The sequence below is a fragment of the Paramormyrops kingsleyae genome, chromosome 7, assembly GCF_048594095.1.
Source record: "Paramormyrops kingsleyae isolate MSU_618 chromosome 7, PKINGS_0.4, whole genome shotgun sequence".
NCBI lineage: Eukaryota > Metazoa > Chordata > Actinopteri > Osteoglossiformes > Mormyridae > Paramormyrops > Paramormyrops kingsleyae.
This window is the reverse complement of record NC_132803.1, coordinates 18375001-18387909: the sequence shown is the minus strand read 5'-3', so window position 1 is coordinate 18387909 and position 12909 is coordinate 18375001. Positions and strand designations below refer to the sequence as shown.

At 44.3% G+C, this 12909-nt stretch overlaps 1 protein-coding gene and 1 long non-coding RNA gene across 6 annotated transcripts in view; one reads left to right on the top strand and one right to left on the bottom strand.

Annotated features, from left to right (window-relative positions):
• Positions 1 to 1887: 1887 nt before the first annotated feature.
• Positions 1888 to 7483, bottom strand: LOC140592110 (uncharacterized). Its single transcript, XR_011992384.1, has 3 exons — positions 7455 to 7483; positions 5302 to 5523; positions 1888 to 2121 (listed from the first exon to the last, which is right to left on the bottom strand). It is a non-coding gene; the product is annotated as an uncharacterized lncRNA (long non-coding RNA).
• pias2 (protein inhibitor of activated STAT, 2) overlaps positions 6639 to 12909 on the top strand; it is an 8398-nt gene continuing 2127 nt past the window's right edge. The window contains exons 1-15 of one of the 5 annotated variants that reach the window (XM_023823310.2): positions 6658 to 6740; positions 7348 to 7434; positions 8102 to 8488; positions 9013 to 9097; positions 9180 to 9230; positions 9343 to 9433; positions 9687 to 9821; positions 9946 to 10051; positions 10180 to 10253; positions 10475 to 10635; positions 10746 to 10879; positions 11021 to 11204; positions 11348 to 11487; positions 12166 to 12203; positions 12454 to 12909. The exon at positions 12454 to 12909 is cut by the window's right edge and continues 2127 nt beyond it. In XM_023823310.2, the coding sequence (XP_023679078.1) occupies positions 7416 to 7434; positions 8102 to 8488; positions 9013 to 9097; positions 9180 to 9230; positions 9343 to 9433; positions 9687 to 9821; positions 9946 to 10051; positions 10180 to 10253; positions 10475 to 10635; positions 10746 to 10879; positions 11021 to 11204; positions 11348 to 11487; positions 12166 to 12203; positions 12454 to 12651 (1803 nt within the window). In that variant the 5' untranslated portion in view covers positions 6658 to 6740; positions 7348 to 7415 and the 3' untranslated portion in view covers positions 12652 to 12909. Of the gene's footprint in view, positions 7435 to 8046; positions 8489 to 9012; positions 9098 to 9179; positions 9231 to 9342; positions 9434 to 9686; positions 9822 to 9945; positions 10052 to 10179; positions 10254 to 10474; positions 10636 to 10745; positions 10880 to 11020; positions 11205 to 11347; positions 11488 to 12165; positions 12204 to 12453 lie in introns of all 5 variants that reach the window. The other 4 variants (XM_023823308.2, XM_023823306.2, XM_023823309.2 and 1 more) reach the window with 4 other exon arrangements.

Genomic DNA, 12909 nt, shown 5'->3' with positions numbered 1-12909 from the left:
GGCAGCGCAGCCACGGGCAGATCGGCGGCGGCAGCTGGCAGCGCAGCCACGGGCAGATCGGCGGCGGCAGCTGGCAGCGCAGCCACGGGCAGATCGGCGGCGGCAGCTGGCAGCGCAGCCACGGGCAGATCGGCGGCGGCAGCTGGCAGCGCAGCCACGGGCAGAGAGGCGGCGGCAGCTGCAGGCAGCGCAGCCGCGGGCAGAGAGGCGGCGGCAGCTGCAGGCAGCGTAGCCGCGGGCAGAGAGGCGGCGGCAGCTGCAGGCAGCGCAGCCGCGCGCAGAGAGGCGGCAGCTGCAGGCAGCGCAGCCGCGCGCAGAGAGGCGGCAGCTGCAGGCAGCGCAGCCGCGGGCAGAGAGGCGGCAGCTGCAGGCAGCGCAGCCGCGGGCAGAGAGGCGGCAGCTGCAGCAGGCAGCGCGGCTGCGCTGCCTGCAGCTGCCTGCAGCTCGTCAGGCGCTGCAGTCATTTGGCCAGCAGGGGGCGCCGCAGCAGGCGCCGCCAGCACGCGGCCAGCAGGGGGCACCGCGGCGGGTGCCGCAGCCAGAGTGATGGCAGCTGCAGGGACTGCAGGCAGAGCAGGCAGGACAGGTGGGTCGAGCAGGACAAGCGAGTCAAGCAGGACAGGCGGGTCGGGCTGGACAGGCGGGTCAAGGGGTGCTGCAGGCAGATCGGGGGCGGCAGCTGGCAGCGCAGCCACGGGCAGATCGGCGGCGGCAGCTGGCAGCGCAGCCACGGGCAGATCGGCGGCGGCAGCTGGCAGCGCAGCCACGGGCAGATCGGCGGCGGCAGCTGCAGGCAGCGCAGCCACGGGCAGAGAGGCGGCGGCAGCTGCAGGCAGCGCAGCCGCGGGCAGAGAGGCGGCAGCTGCAGGCAGCGCAGCCGCGCGCAGAGAGGCGGCAGCTGCAGGCAGCGCAGCCGCGGGCAGAGAGGCGGCAGCTGCAGCAGGCAGCGCAGCCGCGGGCAGCTCGGCGGCAGCTGCAGCAGGCAGCGCAGCCGCGGGCAGAGAGGCGGCAGCTGCAGCAGGCAGCGCAGCCGCGGGCAGCTCGGCGGCCTGGACAGGCGATGCAGCGGCGGTGTCATCCCAGGCGGGGAGTAAGGAGCAAGCCCCCAAGAAGAGCGTCGGGGCGGCTGCTTCTCCTTTCCCCTTCCTTTTCTTTTTTTTCTTGCGGCTGGGGCACGTCGCTTGCGGCGGGGTAACCTCGGAGAGGGTGAGCGGTTGAAGCCGCTTCTCCGTAACCCTGTCGACCAGCTGCCGGAGGTTTTCGCGAACCTCCGCCATGACAGGCGCTGCCGTGAGCGGGGTTACCTCCTGTAGGAGGGTCCCGCTTTTGCTGGCTAAGTCCAACAGTCCGGAGTCCTCCTGGACCTCCGGTTGGTGAAGCCAGTACAGCACCTCGTGCAGCAGATCGATGCGCTGGTTATCGACCTGCGGAGGTGCGTTGGGGAGATCCGTCATTCTGTTGTGGTAGGTGAGCGAGCGAACCGGGAAGCAGGCGAAGCAAGCCAAGAGTGCAGGCAAACGGGGTTTATTCCGGACAACGGGGTAGAGACACCAACAAACATCAATGACGGATCTGGGGTAACAGACTCAGACGCGGACTAAATACAGCAGACAAGCCAAACTAACAAGGAACAGCTGGGCACGATCGGGAAAGCACACGTGGATAATGAGGGGGCGTGGCACACATCAGGAGCGGACGGAGCAGGGCGTGACAATAGGCACCTACTAAACAGAACTAAACAAACAGATAAAATGTTTGGCTTTACATGTGTCATCTGCATTGATATCAAAACATTTCAGAAATAGCAAGGAGTAAATCAATTACAGATGAGATTATGGCATAAAATAAAAGAAAATGTGTGGCATATGGCAGTATACTGGTTTTATTATAAATCATAACACAATAGTGTTTTAGTTTGCTGAGCTTTTCAAAATAAGGTTGAGTTTGCACAGCCTATATGGGTGTATGACAAATTTCAATCAAAATATTGTTATCCCATTGTCCAGCTTCCTTATGCCATTGCCAAGTATGCTTTCATTTTCCCATTTTGTGTTGTGGCGCCATCTGCTGGAACTCCAGAGCCCCACACCTAGACTGCTGAATTATCTGTTTTTCAGAAATCTGCAAGTGAAAAATTGGAGGGTCAGTTACCATAGTGTCATACGAGTCAAAAAGGTCTGCTGCAATTTAACTATTATTATTATTATTATTATTATTATTATTAGTAGTAGTAGTAGTAGTAGTAGTAGTAGTAGTAGTGGTGGTGGTTGTTGTTGTTGTTGTTGTGCTTACATAGCCAGTAAAGTAGTAGTCAGGAATTTTAATCTTTGGACTGAGAATAGATTAAAATGTTACAACAACTCAAAAAACTCAATACCAAGTATTTCTATCATATACAAACAGAAGGTGAAATGATAGTGGGGCAAAATATTTGTGGAAAAAAATAAAGACCTTTGTCTTTATTCTTTACAAATTTTAAAGGTCAAAATCAACACAAAATAAATAAGACAAAGATCACAGGAAGTGCTCCACAACACAAAAACATTTCTGATGTTACAAATAGTTCTCTACGAAATATTACAACAATGGGAAACTTATAAATTTCTAAGTGTCATTACTACATTGTGAAATTATCACAAGGCATGGCAAATACGGATAACATTGCATAATAATTATGAGATTGCACTACACAGTGAAAGCAGTTGTTTAGGTGGGCAGCTCAGACAGTACTGCAAGAAAATCATTTAAAAAGTATGTGTAAGACTCCGTCTGATCAGGATAAAGAAAGCCACCATAACGCATGCGGATGGCATAATGGAATGGGAATGGGTTTAATAATATTAAACAATGGGGCTAGGATGAAAACAAATGACAACTGTTTCAGCTTCTGCACAAGGGAAACCAGAATGGACACCCAGTCTTGGAATAGGCTACTGGATGTGCAATCCGGTATGAAGGATTGATCTTGTGTCATTGGGCCGAGAGACTAATCAAAAGTCCATTTTATATTACAAACAAATAGCTATTGGTGAATGAATGGTCTCATCACCTGACTTCACCATGCCCATCTCTCACGTACAGTGTTTTTCCAGATGCATAACCTGTGCCTGTCTGGTGTCCCAAAACAGACATGAATTTCAACTGTCACCTCTTTAGTTCTCAATGAAGGCAACAGAAATGACATAACCACCCCAAGATACATGCAGCAAATTATGCCCATATCCAGTGGTGCTGCTAGAGATTTTGGGCCCCATGAAAGCCTATCAGATTGGGCCCCCAAACCTGACCAATCCAAATATGTTATACATTTTTAGGGCCCCTGTCATTCAGGAGCCTTTGAAACTGTCCTAACTTTTCTCCCCTGTCCTCATCCACAATATAACACTTTTGCCCAGAACTGAAATACTAGATGGATATTATCCTATTCAATATGGAGAGGCTCCCTAAAGAATTCAATTGCAATTTTTCAAATGCAATTGCATTTTTGCCCAATACATTAGGTCGCTGAGAAAGGCCAGCTTTGAAATAGAATGGATAGAATGATGGAGCATTAACGGGGCTAACACGTCCAAAAAAAAAAAACCAATAAAACATAAGAAGTAGAATAAAAGAACTCACATACCTCACACCCAGTAGCTGCAGAATTGTGAGTGAAAATAACAAAAGTGAAATGGATCATTGTTACATTGTTCATTCTTTACGGCAGACTATTGCAGTGTGTAGGGCCCCTCTACATCACCACAACCTCCTTCTTTAACCATATATGCATTTGTGATATCTTCTCTTCCCACAGAATAGGTGTCGCTAGGTCCGATCGGGACTATAGCCCCGAGTATTTTGGCCCCGATGCCAATCTTCCTTCAAAAAGAAAAAAAGTCGAGCCCCAGGTAAACTTGACTTTGCCCCTGATTTTTTCAATAGCTATAGAAACTCCCCTGCTTCATGGTTAAAACTCATGGGTGATGCCTCAATATAGTAATGCACTGCCTACTGAATCAATTAATTGCCTCTGTCATCTCGGGGTTGTATCCAATAGAATCATTACCACAGGCCTGAATTAAAAAAAAAAATCTCTTATAGGGGTGCTCAGTGCAAATAAAGTTAATGAGAAATCATTGTTTACTCTGTTAACATTTTTCTCCGGGACTAATCGAGGGATTTTTTGTAGATTTCTTCAATAAATGAACAGAGTGGACTCTAGTGGCATTTATGTAACTTCTAAAGGGGCACAACAATTGGACTAAACGTAGCTGCAATTTCAACTGCTGGTTCAGAGGACACATCAGTAGGGTTCAAGATAGCACCGGACTCGTTCTGGTTTCAACACTAAACTGCAGCAAAGCTAATGGGGCAATTGCCCCACCAGGTGGTAGTACTGGTCGACGCACCTCCATATTACATTAATTTCCTCCTTTGTTTTGCAATACAAAAATGCTATGATTGTGAGATTTAACCAGTTATATCACAGAATACTATAAGACACGTAAGATTATCCTTTCTGCCCCAGCTATTTCCTTTTACCCATGTTTACAACAGTGGGTATTTTCCACGCTCGATCGGAGGTAACTTGCTAGATGTGCCGTGTGAGAATCAAAATCTTGTCAAAACGTAACGTGAGTCTGCGTGCAACCAACCCTTCGTTATTTCAGAATTAATGAACGAACTTCACTTAGTAGTACTTTGTTGGCTCCTCCGCAGCTCCCGCGTGAGAAAATCCCCGACTGTCGATAACAGGAACATCGATTCCATGCATTTCGATGGTGAAAAGCGTTATATCGGCGTCACACCAGACATATTCAAATATATATAAAAAACATAAATGAATTATAGTATCGGTAAAAATAAAAAAGTTCAAAGCAACCACAATGAAGACAATAAAACATCCTATTTGTTGAAAATCTAAAAATAGGCTCAAAATGTGATGTTTCTTCCTTGTAAACAACACGCAATGGTGAGCGGTAATAGGAAAGGGAAATAATACTTTTCAAAAGAAACATTAAAACAACTTACTGAGGAGATGGTCATATACAATCATATTTAATAAAATAATTACTACATTTCTGTACCTTAAAAGGTACAATTACCTAGATTCAATAATTGGCAGACCCTTGATGGTACAACCCCAATTACAAGCACAGGTAGGCCTACATATTTTTTTCTGTGTAGGCACCAGAATTACATCTTTTACATGCCCAAAGTCCCCTCCACAGCAGTGTGTTTTTTGGTGTGTGGTGTTATACCTCTCCTCAGCAATGGTTTGGGATTCACTAGTCAGCAGGTATTAGCTAAGAGGATACTTGCCGTCTCACAGTAACCAGCCACCGGCAAATGCACCATCCTTTGCCATCTGACTAACTCCAAATCTGGACCAGATATAAGCATCATGTGTCTGTAAGATGTCCTTGATGGTTGCATATCACTTGGACGTTTAGGTCTAGTGCCATGAACCCTTTCTGTCAGGTGCAACCCAGCACCCACCCTTGCTGAGGATATGTGCATCACCTGTGATCTGCAAGAATCCACCTGTGGCATAAAAACAGAGCTGTCAGAAGCTGCATGGTGCACGTACTGAGAGCAAAATTCTGGTGTGTTCCTCTTTTCAATTTATCCTGCACTGGACAAAGGGGGCTCATTATTTCATCCCAGGGCAGCCTATATTTCACTATGAATCATAGGTGTAAATTACAGGGGGGATGGGGGGGGGGGGGGGGGGGGTTTAGGGACAGCTAATGCAACAACCCCCCCCCCCCACAATAATCATTTTTCTTCCATAATGGGTGGAGACCTCAACCCCCCCAATGTTCCAGACAAAGTTACGCCCTTGCTATGAATTGTTCAATACTGAGATGGTCCAAGGGATTCATGATCACCAGCAAAAACATCTTGGCTTCCTGGATGCCCCCGTCTCAAACGCTGTCTTCTGTTGACGGCACAATTCTCTGCCATTGCTGGTAGTGAGGGGTGATTCACCTTCCCATTTCAAAAGATGTGACTGAACACATAGCAAGTTTGATTGGTTAGCTCATTATGTAGGTTACTAGGGTTGTTCAGAAGTTATGAATTTGATTTTGAATTGACTTGGCCACACCCTGTAGCATGTTTAAATGACAGTAAGAATAATGTAATTCATTTCAATTCAATGCAATCATACAACACGTATGTTAACATGCTGGATAATTCATATTTAAATATTAAGCTGTATTGTTAAAGATGCACATACATATGTGCACATGTATATGAATTTACGTGAAATCAATTCCATTTTAATTCTACTTCCTATATTCAGTCGAATTGCGATTCTGCATCGATTTATTAATTGAATTAGATTTTCAAGGTCGTTCTCAAGTCACTTCTGAATGGTGCACAAACCTTTTATGTAATTAAACGGCATACAGATGGTACAACAACGAGTCTCCTTTGCGCTCATTTATAGTTTCATAATTTTATATTGCAATATTGAGCTCTTATTATATGATCAGCATTATTATGTGTCAATGTGTTTTTGTCATCTATTTTGGTCGACAGGACAGTAGATAACAACAAGTGGGTCCGGAGTGAGTTTACGAACAAGATAACGGACTACTTGGCGTTACGAAGCTTTTGTGAATTCCACCCCACAGCTTTGGCACGGCTCGCATTGGCGCGTGCACATTCCGACCACCATCACGTGGGCGGTGCCGCAGCTTGGAGCGATGCAGGATGGTCGCGGCAAGAAAATGGCGGATTTTGAGGAGCTAAGGGTACGAGAAAGCATATTGTTAGTTAGCATCCGTACGCTTGCGTTTTGTTGAACTTGTATATGAGTCCTCACTTGCGTTAGATGTATATTTCATGGATGTATGAAGTTGTGCTGAAACGAATGCCAGGTTTCGGATGCATTAGTTAGCAAAACGCTTGGCTGTGCTCTGCCTTGCTTGTTTTGATCAGAATTAGCTATCCGGCTAATTTGGACATAGCTCTTCGAAATGCACCATTTATTACTATAGCTGCCTTCATTTAAAAAAAAATGGGAAATATTGCATAACTTTGCGAGCTAGCTGGTCAATGATAAAATATACGGGGGAAACCAGTGGCATCTTGGCTTGTGTTTTATCCCACAGCTGGACTTTGTTCTGCTACTAGCTATTGTTGTTAGCAAGCTACGGTTATGTTATGGGGGCGAATAGAGACAGTAGCGCCCGATTGAATTTTTGAATGTGTTATTGTTGTTATTATTATTATTATGCTTTTATAATCGGACTGTTTTTCCAATCATTTCTCGACATTTCCATTGATTCCGCCTGTGTGTTGTCTGTTGTGTGTTTTTTCTTTTTTTAACGGGTCTTGGAATTATTCTTAATATTTTAGATTTCTTACGATGGCATTTGTTAAGGATTTGTAAAGGAAAAAGGATAAACACGTATGAACAATCAAGCATGGACCAAATAATGAAGGGTTAGTCGGGGTTTTCTTACTTTATTTTCCCTGTGCCGTGGGTTTCCGGATTGGGATTGCGTGGGAGGGACGTGGCCAAAAACCGCACATCAAGGGGAATGTGTCTTTCTAATGAGTAGCGCTAAAATTACATTTACGGTGCACGCTAAGCTTAGTCCAGCACCTAACGGGGGACCATGGCTAGCTAAATTAGTCGTTTCACTTTTGTTCTAGAGATTGGTATATGGCATTAAGATGTGTGTAGCTACAGAGTTACTTTTTCTCTTAGCGTGGAGTACAAGCAGACATATGATGCACCATTTTAATGTCAGTATGCTTCTGCGTTAGATTGGTACTTAACTGTAATGTGAGGAATTTTACAGCGGATATTTTGTCAGCTCCATAAGGCAGGTTTATTTGTGCACGGATGTTTGCTACTCAACCTTAATATTGAATCGAAATGATTTCCTTTGATTTCCAGTTAGGATATTTCTTTTGATGTAAAATCTGGCTGTATTTTTGATGTTGTTTTGAATGTCTGTTTCATGTCTGTAGGTGAACTTTGAATGCATCCAGTTTTAATATATGCATCAGTTTTGTGGTGTTTTTTTTTGTGTGTGTTTCTGATTTCAGAATATGGTATCGAGTTTCCGGGTGTCAGAGCTACAGGTGTTGTTGGGTTTTGCAGGACGAAACAAAAGTGGTCGCAAGCATGAACTTTTGCTGAGGGCTTTACATTTGCTAAAAAGCGGGTGTAGTCCTGCAGTGCAAATCAAAATTAAGGAGCTCTACTGGCGTCGCTGCCCCCGGACTACAGAGAGCCTGCCCGACTTTTCATCTCTCAAATCCTCCGTCTTTGCCGCTTCCATTGTGGACCCTGATCTCTCCCTTACTACTGGGATTTCCCACGGTTCCAGCACTGGGACGCACGCTTCAGTCTATTTACACGAGTCCAAACCCAGGATGGACATGCAGCAGCCAGCGCCTCCCATCCCTCCTGTCCACCCTGATGTTCAGATGAAGTCTCTGCCATTCTACGATGTGCTGGATGTCCTGATTAAGCCTTCAAGCCTGGGTTAGTCTCTGTGTGGTTGTTGATATATTTAATCGTTTGTCTCCTATATGTGTGTCTGTGTGTGTATGTGTATTTATATATACCCAGCCACCTCTATTTCAGCTGCGTATCCAGGACTGTGGTTATATATAATTAGGTTGGCAGGGGATATACTTTGTTTTTGACTTGTTTAGGGCTACTTATAAACTGTACATGTGTAACATGTTAAGGAAATTTAAAAAGAACCACTTTCAACAGAGATGTCAGTTTCAGTTGAAGAGGTGTAGCATATCATGTTTATACACATGGAAAAATGCAAAATAGCAAGTACTTTATTAAGCTGTTCAGACATAGCAGTTGAAAACAAAATAGTCACTCAGTAATAACACACTGCATGTTTTAATTCTTATTTTATTCTTATTCCTCTGTTCAAATTTTTATTGTTTGCAGAGATATCTGCTTACCATGGGAAAAGTAGTAACAGCTTTGCTGATTGCAATGGCAGCAGCATAATGGTAGCTCTGCATGTTTTCCTTCATTTATAGGTGCAAGTAGCATCCAGCGTTTTCAGGAGAAATACTTCATCTTCGCCCTGACACCTCAACAAGTGCGAGAAGTCTGCATCTCCAGGTTAGTCCGATGTCCACTTCCGTAAACATAGATATTTCTGTAGCATTGCAGATATGAATAATTTTTTATTTTTCTTTTAAAGGGATTTTTTACCAGGTGGCAGGAGAGACTATATGGTTCAGATTCAGTTAAGGTGGGTTTAGCAAACAAATAGCTGCACTGTTGCCTTTGAAGGAGACAATATCATTTAGAATTCGTCATTGTAACTTGTTTTGGATCTCAAATCATATCCGTTTTGTTTTCAGGTTTTGTCTTGCAGAAACTAGTTGTCCCCAAGAAGACAACTATCCAAACAGCTTGTGTATTAAAGTAAATGGAAAGCTTTTCCCTTTGCCGGTATGTGAGTTTTTTTTTTCTTTCTTTTTGTAATTCTTTCTTACATAATTCACTAATGCTTGTATAACTGTTTGAATTCTCAGTTTGTTCATTACTTGTTGTTGCCTGAAGTAAGAGGCAGATATAACACCATTAAAAGCTTTAGTTCCAGAGTTCCCCATTCTTCTCTTTTTTCATTCTGAAATGTACAAAGCATGCATTATGCATCGCGAAAGTAAATGTGTCATTAACCTATTTTAATGATTATCCTCAGGGTTATGCTCCTCCTCCTAAAAACGGAGTAGAACAGAAACGACCAGGGAGACCCCTGAACATCACGTCCCTGGTTAGATTATCGTCTGCTGTTCCAAATCAGATTTCTGTCACATGGGCACCTGAAATTGGGAAGGTACTGTTCACGACATTTAAACTATAAGCAGAACTGAAAAATATCTTTTATTGCAATTCTGTGATACATTCCATATATACTTCTATATAAAAAAAAGTTACCCCCCCCCCCTTTATTTTTGCAGACATACTCTGTTTCTGTGTACCTCGTCAGGCAGCTCACATCATCGCTGTTGTTGCAGAGGTTGCGGATGAAGGGTATTCGGAATCCTGACCACTCCAGAGCGCTAAGTAATATATTTCTACGAAGTTCTCTAATGTTTGCATTATCCTTTAATGTGCATATCCTTTTATGTGAAGAATACTCTAAACCTCATTCTTCCTTGCACTAATTTTTCACAAATTGGCATTTATTCCAGTAAAAGAAAAGCTGACAGCTGACCCTGACAGTGAGATTGCAACAACCAGTTTGCGAGTGTCACTTATGTGCCCGGTGGGTTAAACCAAGGTTTTTTTTTTTTTTGTGGGGGGTCAGGTTCTCATTGGGGAATTACAGCATTACCTTCATTTTGCACATTATTTTATTTCCATGCACATCATTCTATTATTTATTATATTGTCTTGGTTGTGGTTGCACGAGACCTAAAAGTAAATTCCTCGCATGTAAAAGTATTCAGTGAAGAATACACAATTCTGATTATCACTTCTTCCCAGCTGGGCAAGATGCGCTTGACTGTTCCCTGTCGAGCTGTCACGTGCTCACATCTCCAGTGCTTCGACGCAGCCCTCTACCTTCAGATGAACGAGAAGAAGCCCACCTGGATCTGTCCAGTGTGTGACAAGAAGGCTGCATACGAAAGCCTGATAATCGACGGGTGAGTCTTTGTGGCGGTGAAGCCTCGTTCATGCGAGATGCTGCTTTCCAAAGAGAGCCGGCCATGGTGCCGGAGAACGCTTGCTCATTCTGTGACGTCTGTCGTGTCAGACTTTTCATGGAGATTCTGAATGACTGCTCGGATGCTGACGAGATTAAATTCCAAGAAGACGGAACGTGGTGTCCAATGAGGCCAAAGAAAGAAGCGTTGAAAGTGTCGTCTCAGTTTTGTCCAAAAATGGAAAGTAAGAAAAAGGGGCTTACTCTGCCGTACGGCGCACAGATTTCACTCAGTTTGTGATGTGCATGTTTGCTCGTAATTACTTGTGTTAAGCTCAGAGCCACATATTCAGATCTTTGAGATGCTCCTTCCTCTGGTGCTTTAGGCTCAGCTCTGGTGCGGCAGTGCGCGGTAATGCCCCCCAGCGAGCCCGGCGGCACAAAGAAGGTAGACATCATCGACCTCACAGTGGAGAGCTCTTCGGAAGAGGAGGAGGAGGAGGCTGAAGACCCTCCACTTAAAAAGCGCTGCCTGTACATGGCTAAGCCTGATGAGGCTCCAGCAAAAGGGTATGGAATTTCAAGCAGAACCGCTTCATTATAATAAAGATCTTGGAGATTCCTGAAAGGGAAATGATTGTTAAATGTGTAATACAGTACCTTTATATAGGAAATAAATGAACGTTTAATGGGTTTTTGCTTTGTCTTCCCAGTGTTCTGGCCTATCAGCCACCAGCAGTGCGGTTGCCAAATGTCCAAGCCCTGGACCCATCTTACCTAGCGTCTTCACTAGCAGACTATGCAGTTCCATTCCATCATTCGACCTTATCTACCATTCCCACTGACATGCAGAGTAAGACCTCCTGCTTTTTCTTATGCATTTTATGTGCTTTTGTTTGGAGGTGACATTGAGGGATTAGTTCAGTTTTTAAAACCCATGTGTCTGTGTGTATGTGAAGAGTAAAGTGCACTATGTTAGATGATGTAGCTGTTCAGCAACAGTGGGTAGTTTTGCCACCATTAGACAGTAGCATTGTAATATTGCATTTGTATTGTACAGAGCCCACAAAGTTCCAAAAATGTTTCTTTTAGGTTGTGCACGCATGGTATTGTCTTGGGCAAATAATAAATTAACTTGAGTGCACAATATATTATGAGAAGAAAGAAATGATATAGGAGATTATATTGTGTGCACTACATAATCAGAATATTTTTTGGTACTTTGCGGATTCTGTAGTTTTGGTTGTTTTCACGGGTAGAAATGGGGAAACTGCTTGGGTGAGCTACTGTTTTTTTGAAAATGTAGACAATCAGCAGTGTAAGACATAAGGAATGCACTAGGCAGGATATGTGATGTGGCTGTGTGATCTCCAGTGCATGCAGCTGGATAATGCTGCTGCTGAATGGATGGATCATGTGACTTTACAATGGCAGAGAAATGTGACGTGTAATTTATGTACTCTATTCGTGCAGTGTGTATGTCCAAATGTTTGAATGTGCTGCAAGCTTTTACCTAAATTTTTCATTTCAGGTCTGGATTTGTTCTCATTGATTCAAGGAGATTCTCAGGTATTCCTTTTTGTATTTCTTATTCATGAAGGACATATATGCTTTAAGTATATTTATGTAAACTACAGGGCTGTGGCCATGTGTGTTTCGCCTTTCCTCCCCATTTCGACATAAAGTATCAGACGATGTTAAAAATCCAGTCTTACTTCCTGTCTGTCTTTTTAACGTAAATGCATTGAAACAACATGTGTAAAAGCAGTAAATTTGTCGGTTGTCCCGTTGAGGAAAGTCACTAATTTCCGCTCTGCAGCATTACCGCACACCGATGTTCCTGGACAACCTCTCCAGCAGCCTACAGGGGGCGACAGCGTCGGGGGGAGGAGGCCTCATCTCCTCCTCCAGCCAGTATGACAGCAACGCTCACAGCAGTGGCTCCAGCCATAACGAGCCTGGGGTCATTACGGGCACAGGAGGGACCAACATATCAGACATCATATCTCTGGATTAATTTGGCACAAGGAGCGCCACTCTCTACTTGCGGTATCAAATACCGCAATTCGTACTGAGGAGGTTTGTGTTTTTACTGTTCAAGGAAGTTGAACATGCATTTTTTTATGATTACTGTTCTTAAAAATTTGCCTTTTGAACCTGAGATCCTTGAGCGGAAGTGGGAATGATTAAGCAGAGTTTAATTCACTCCTTTTGCCAATTCCTCTGGCCATGTGGGCACTCAAAGGGCAGCTCCAATCAGTAACAATACTAACTG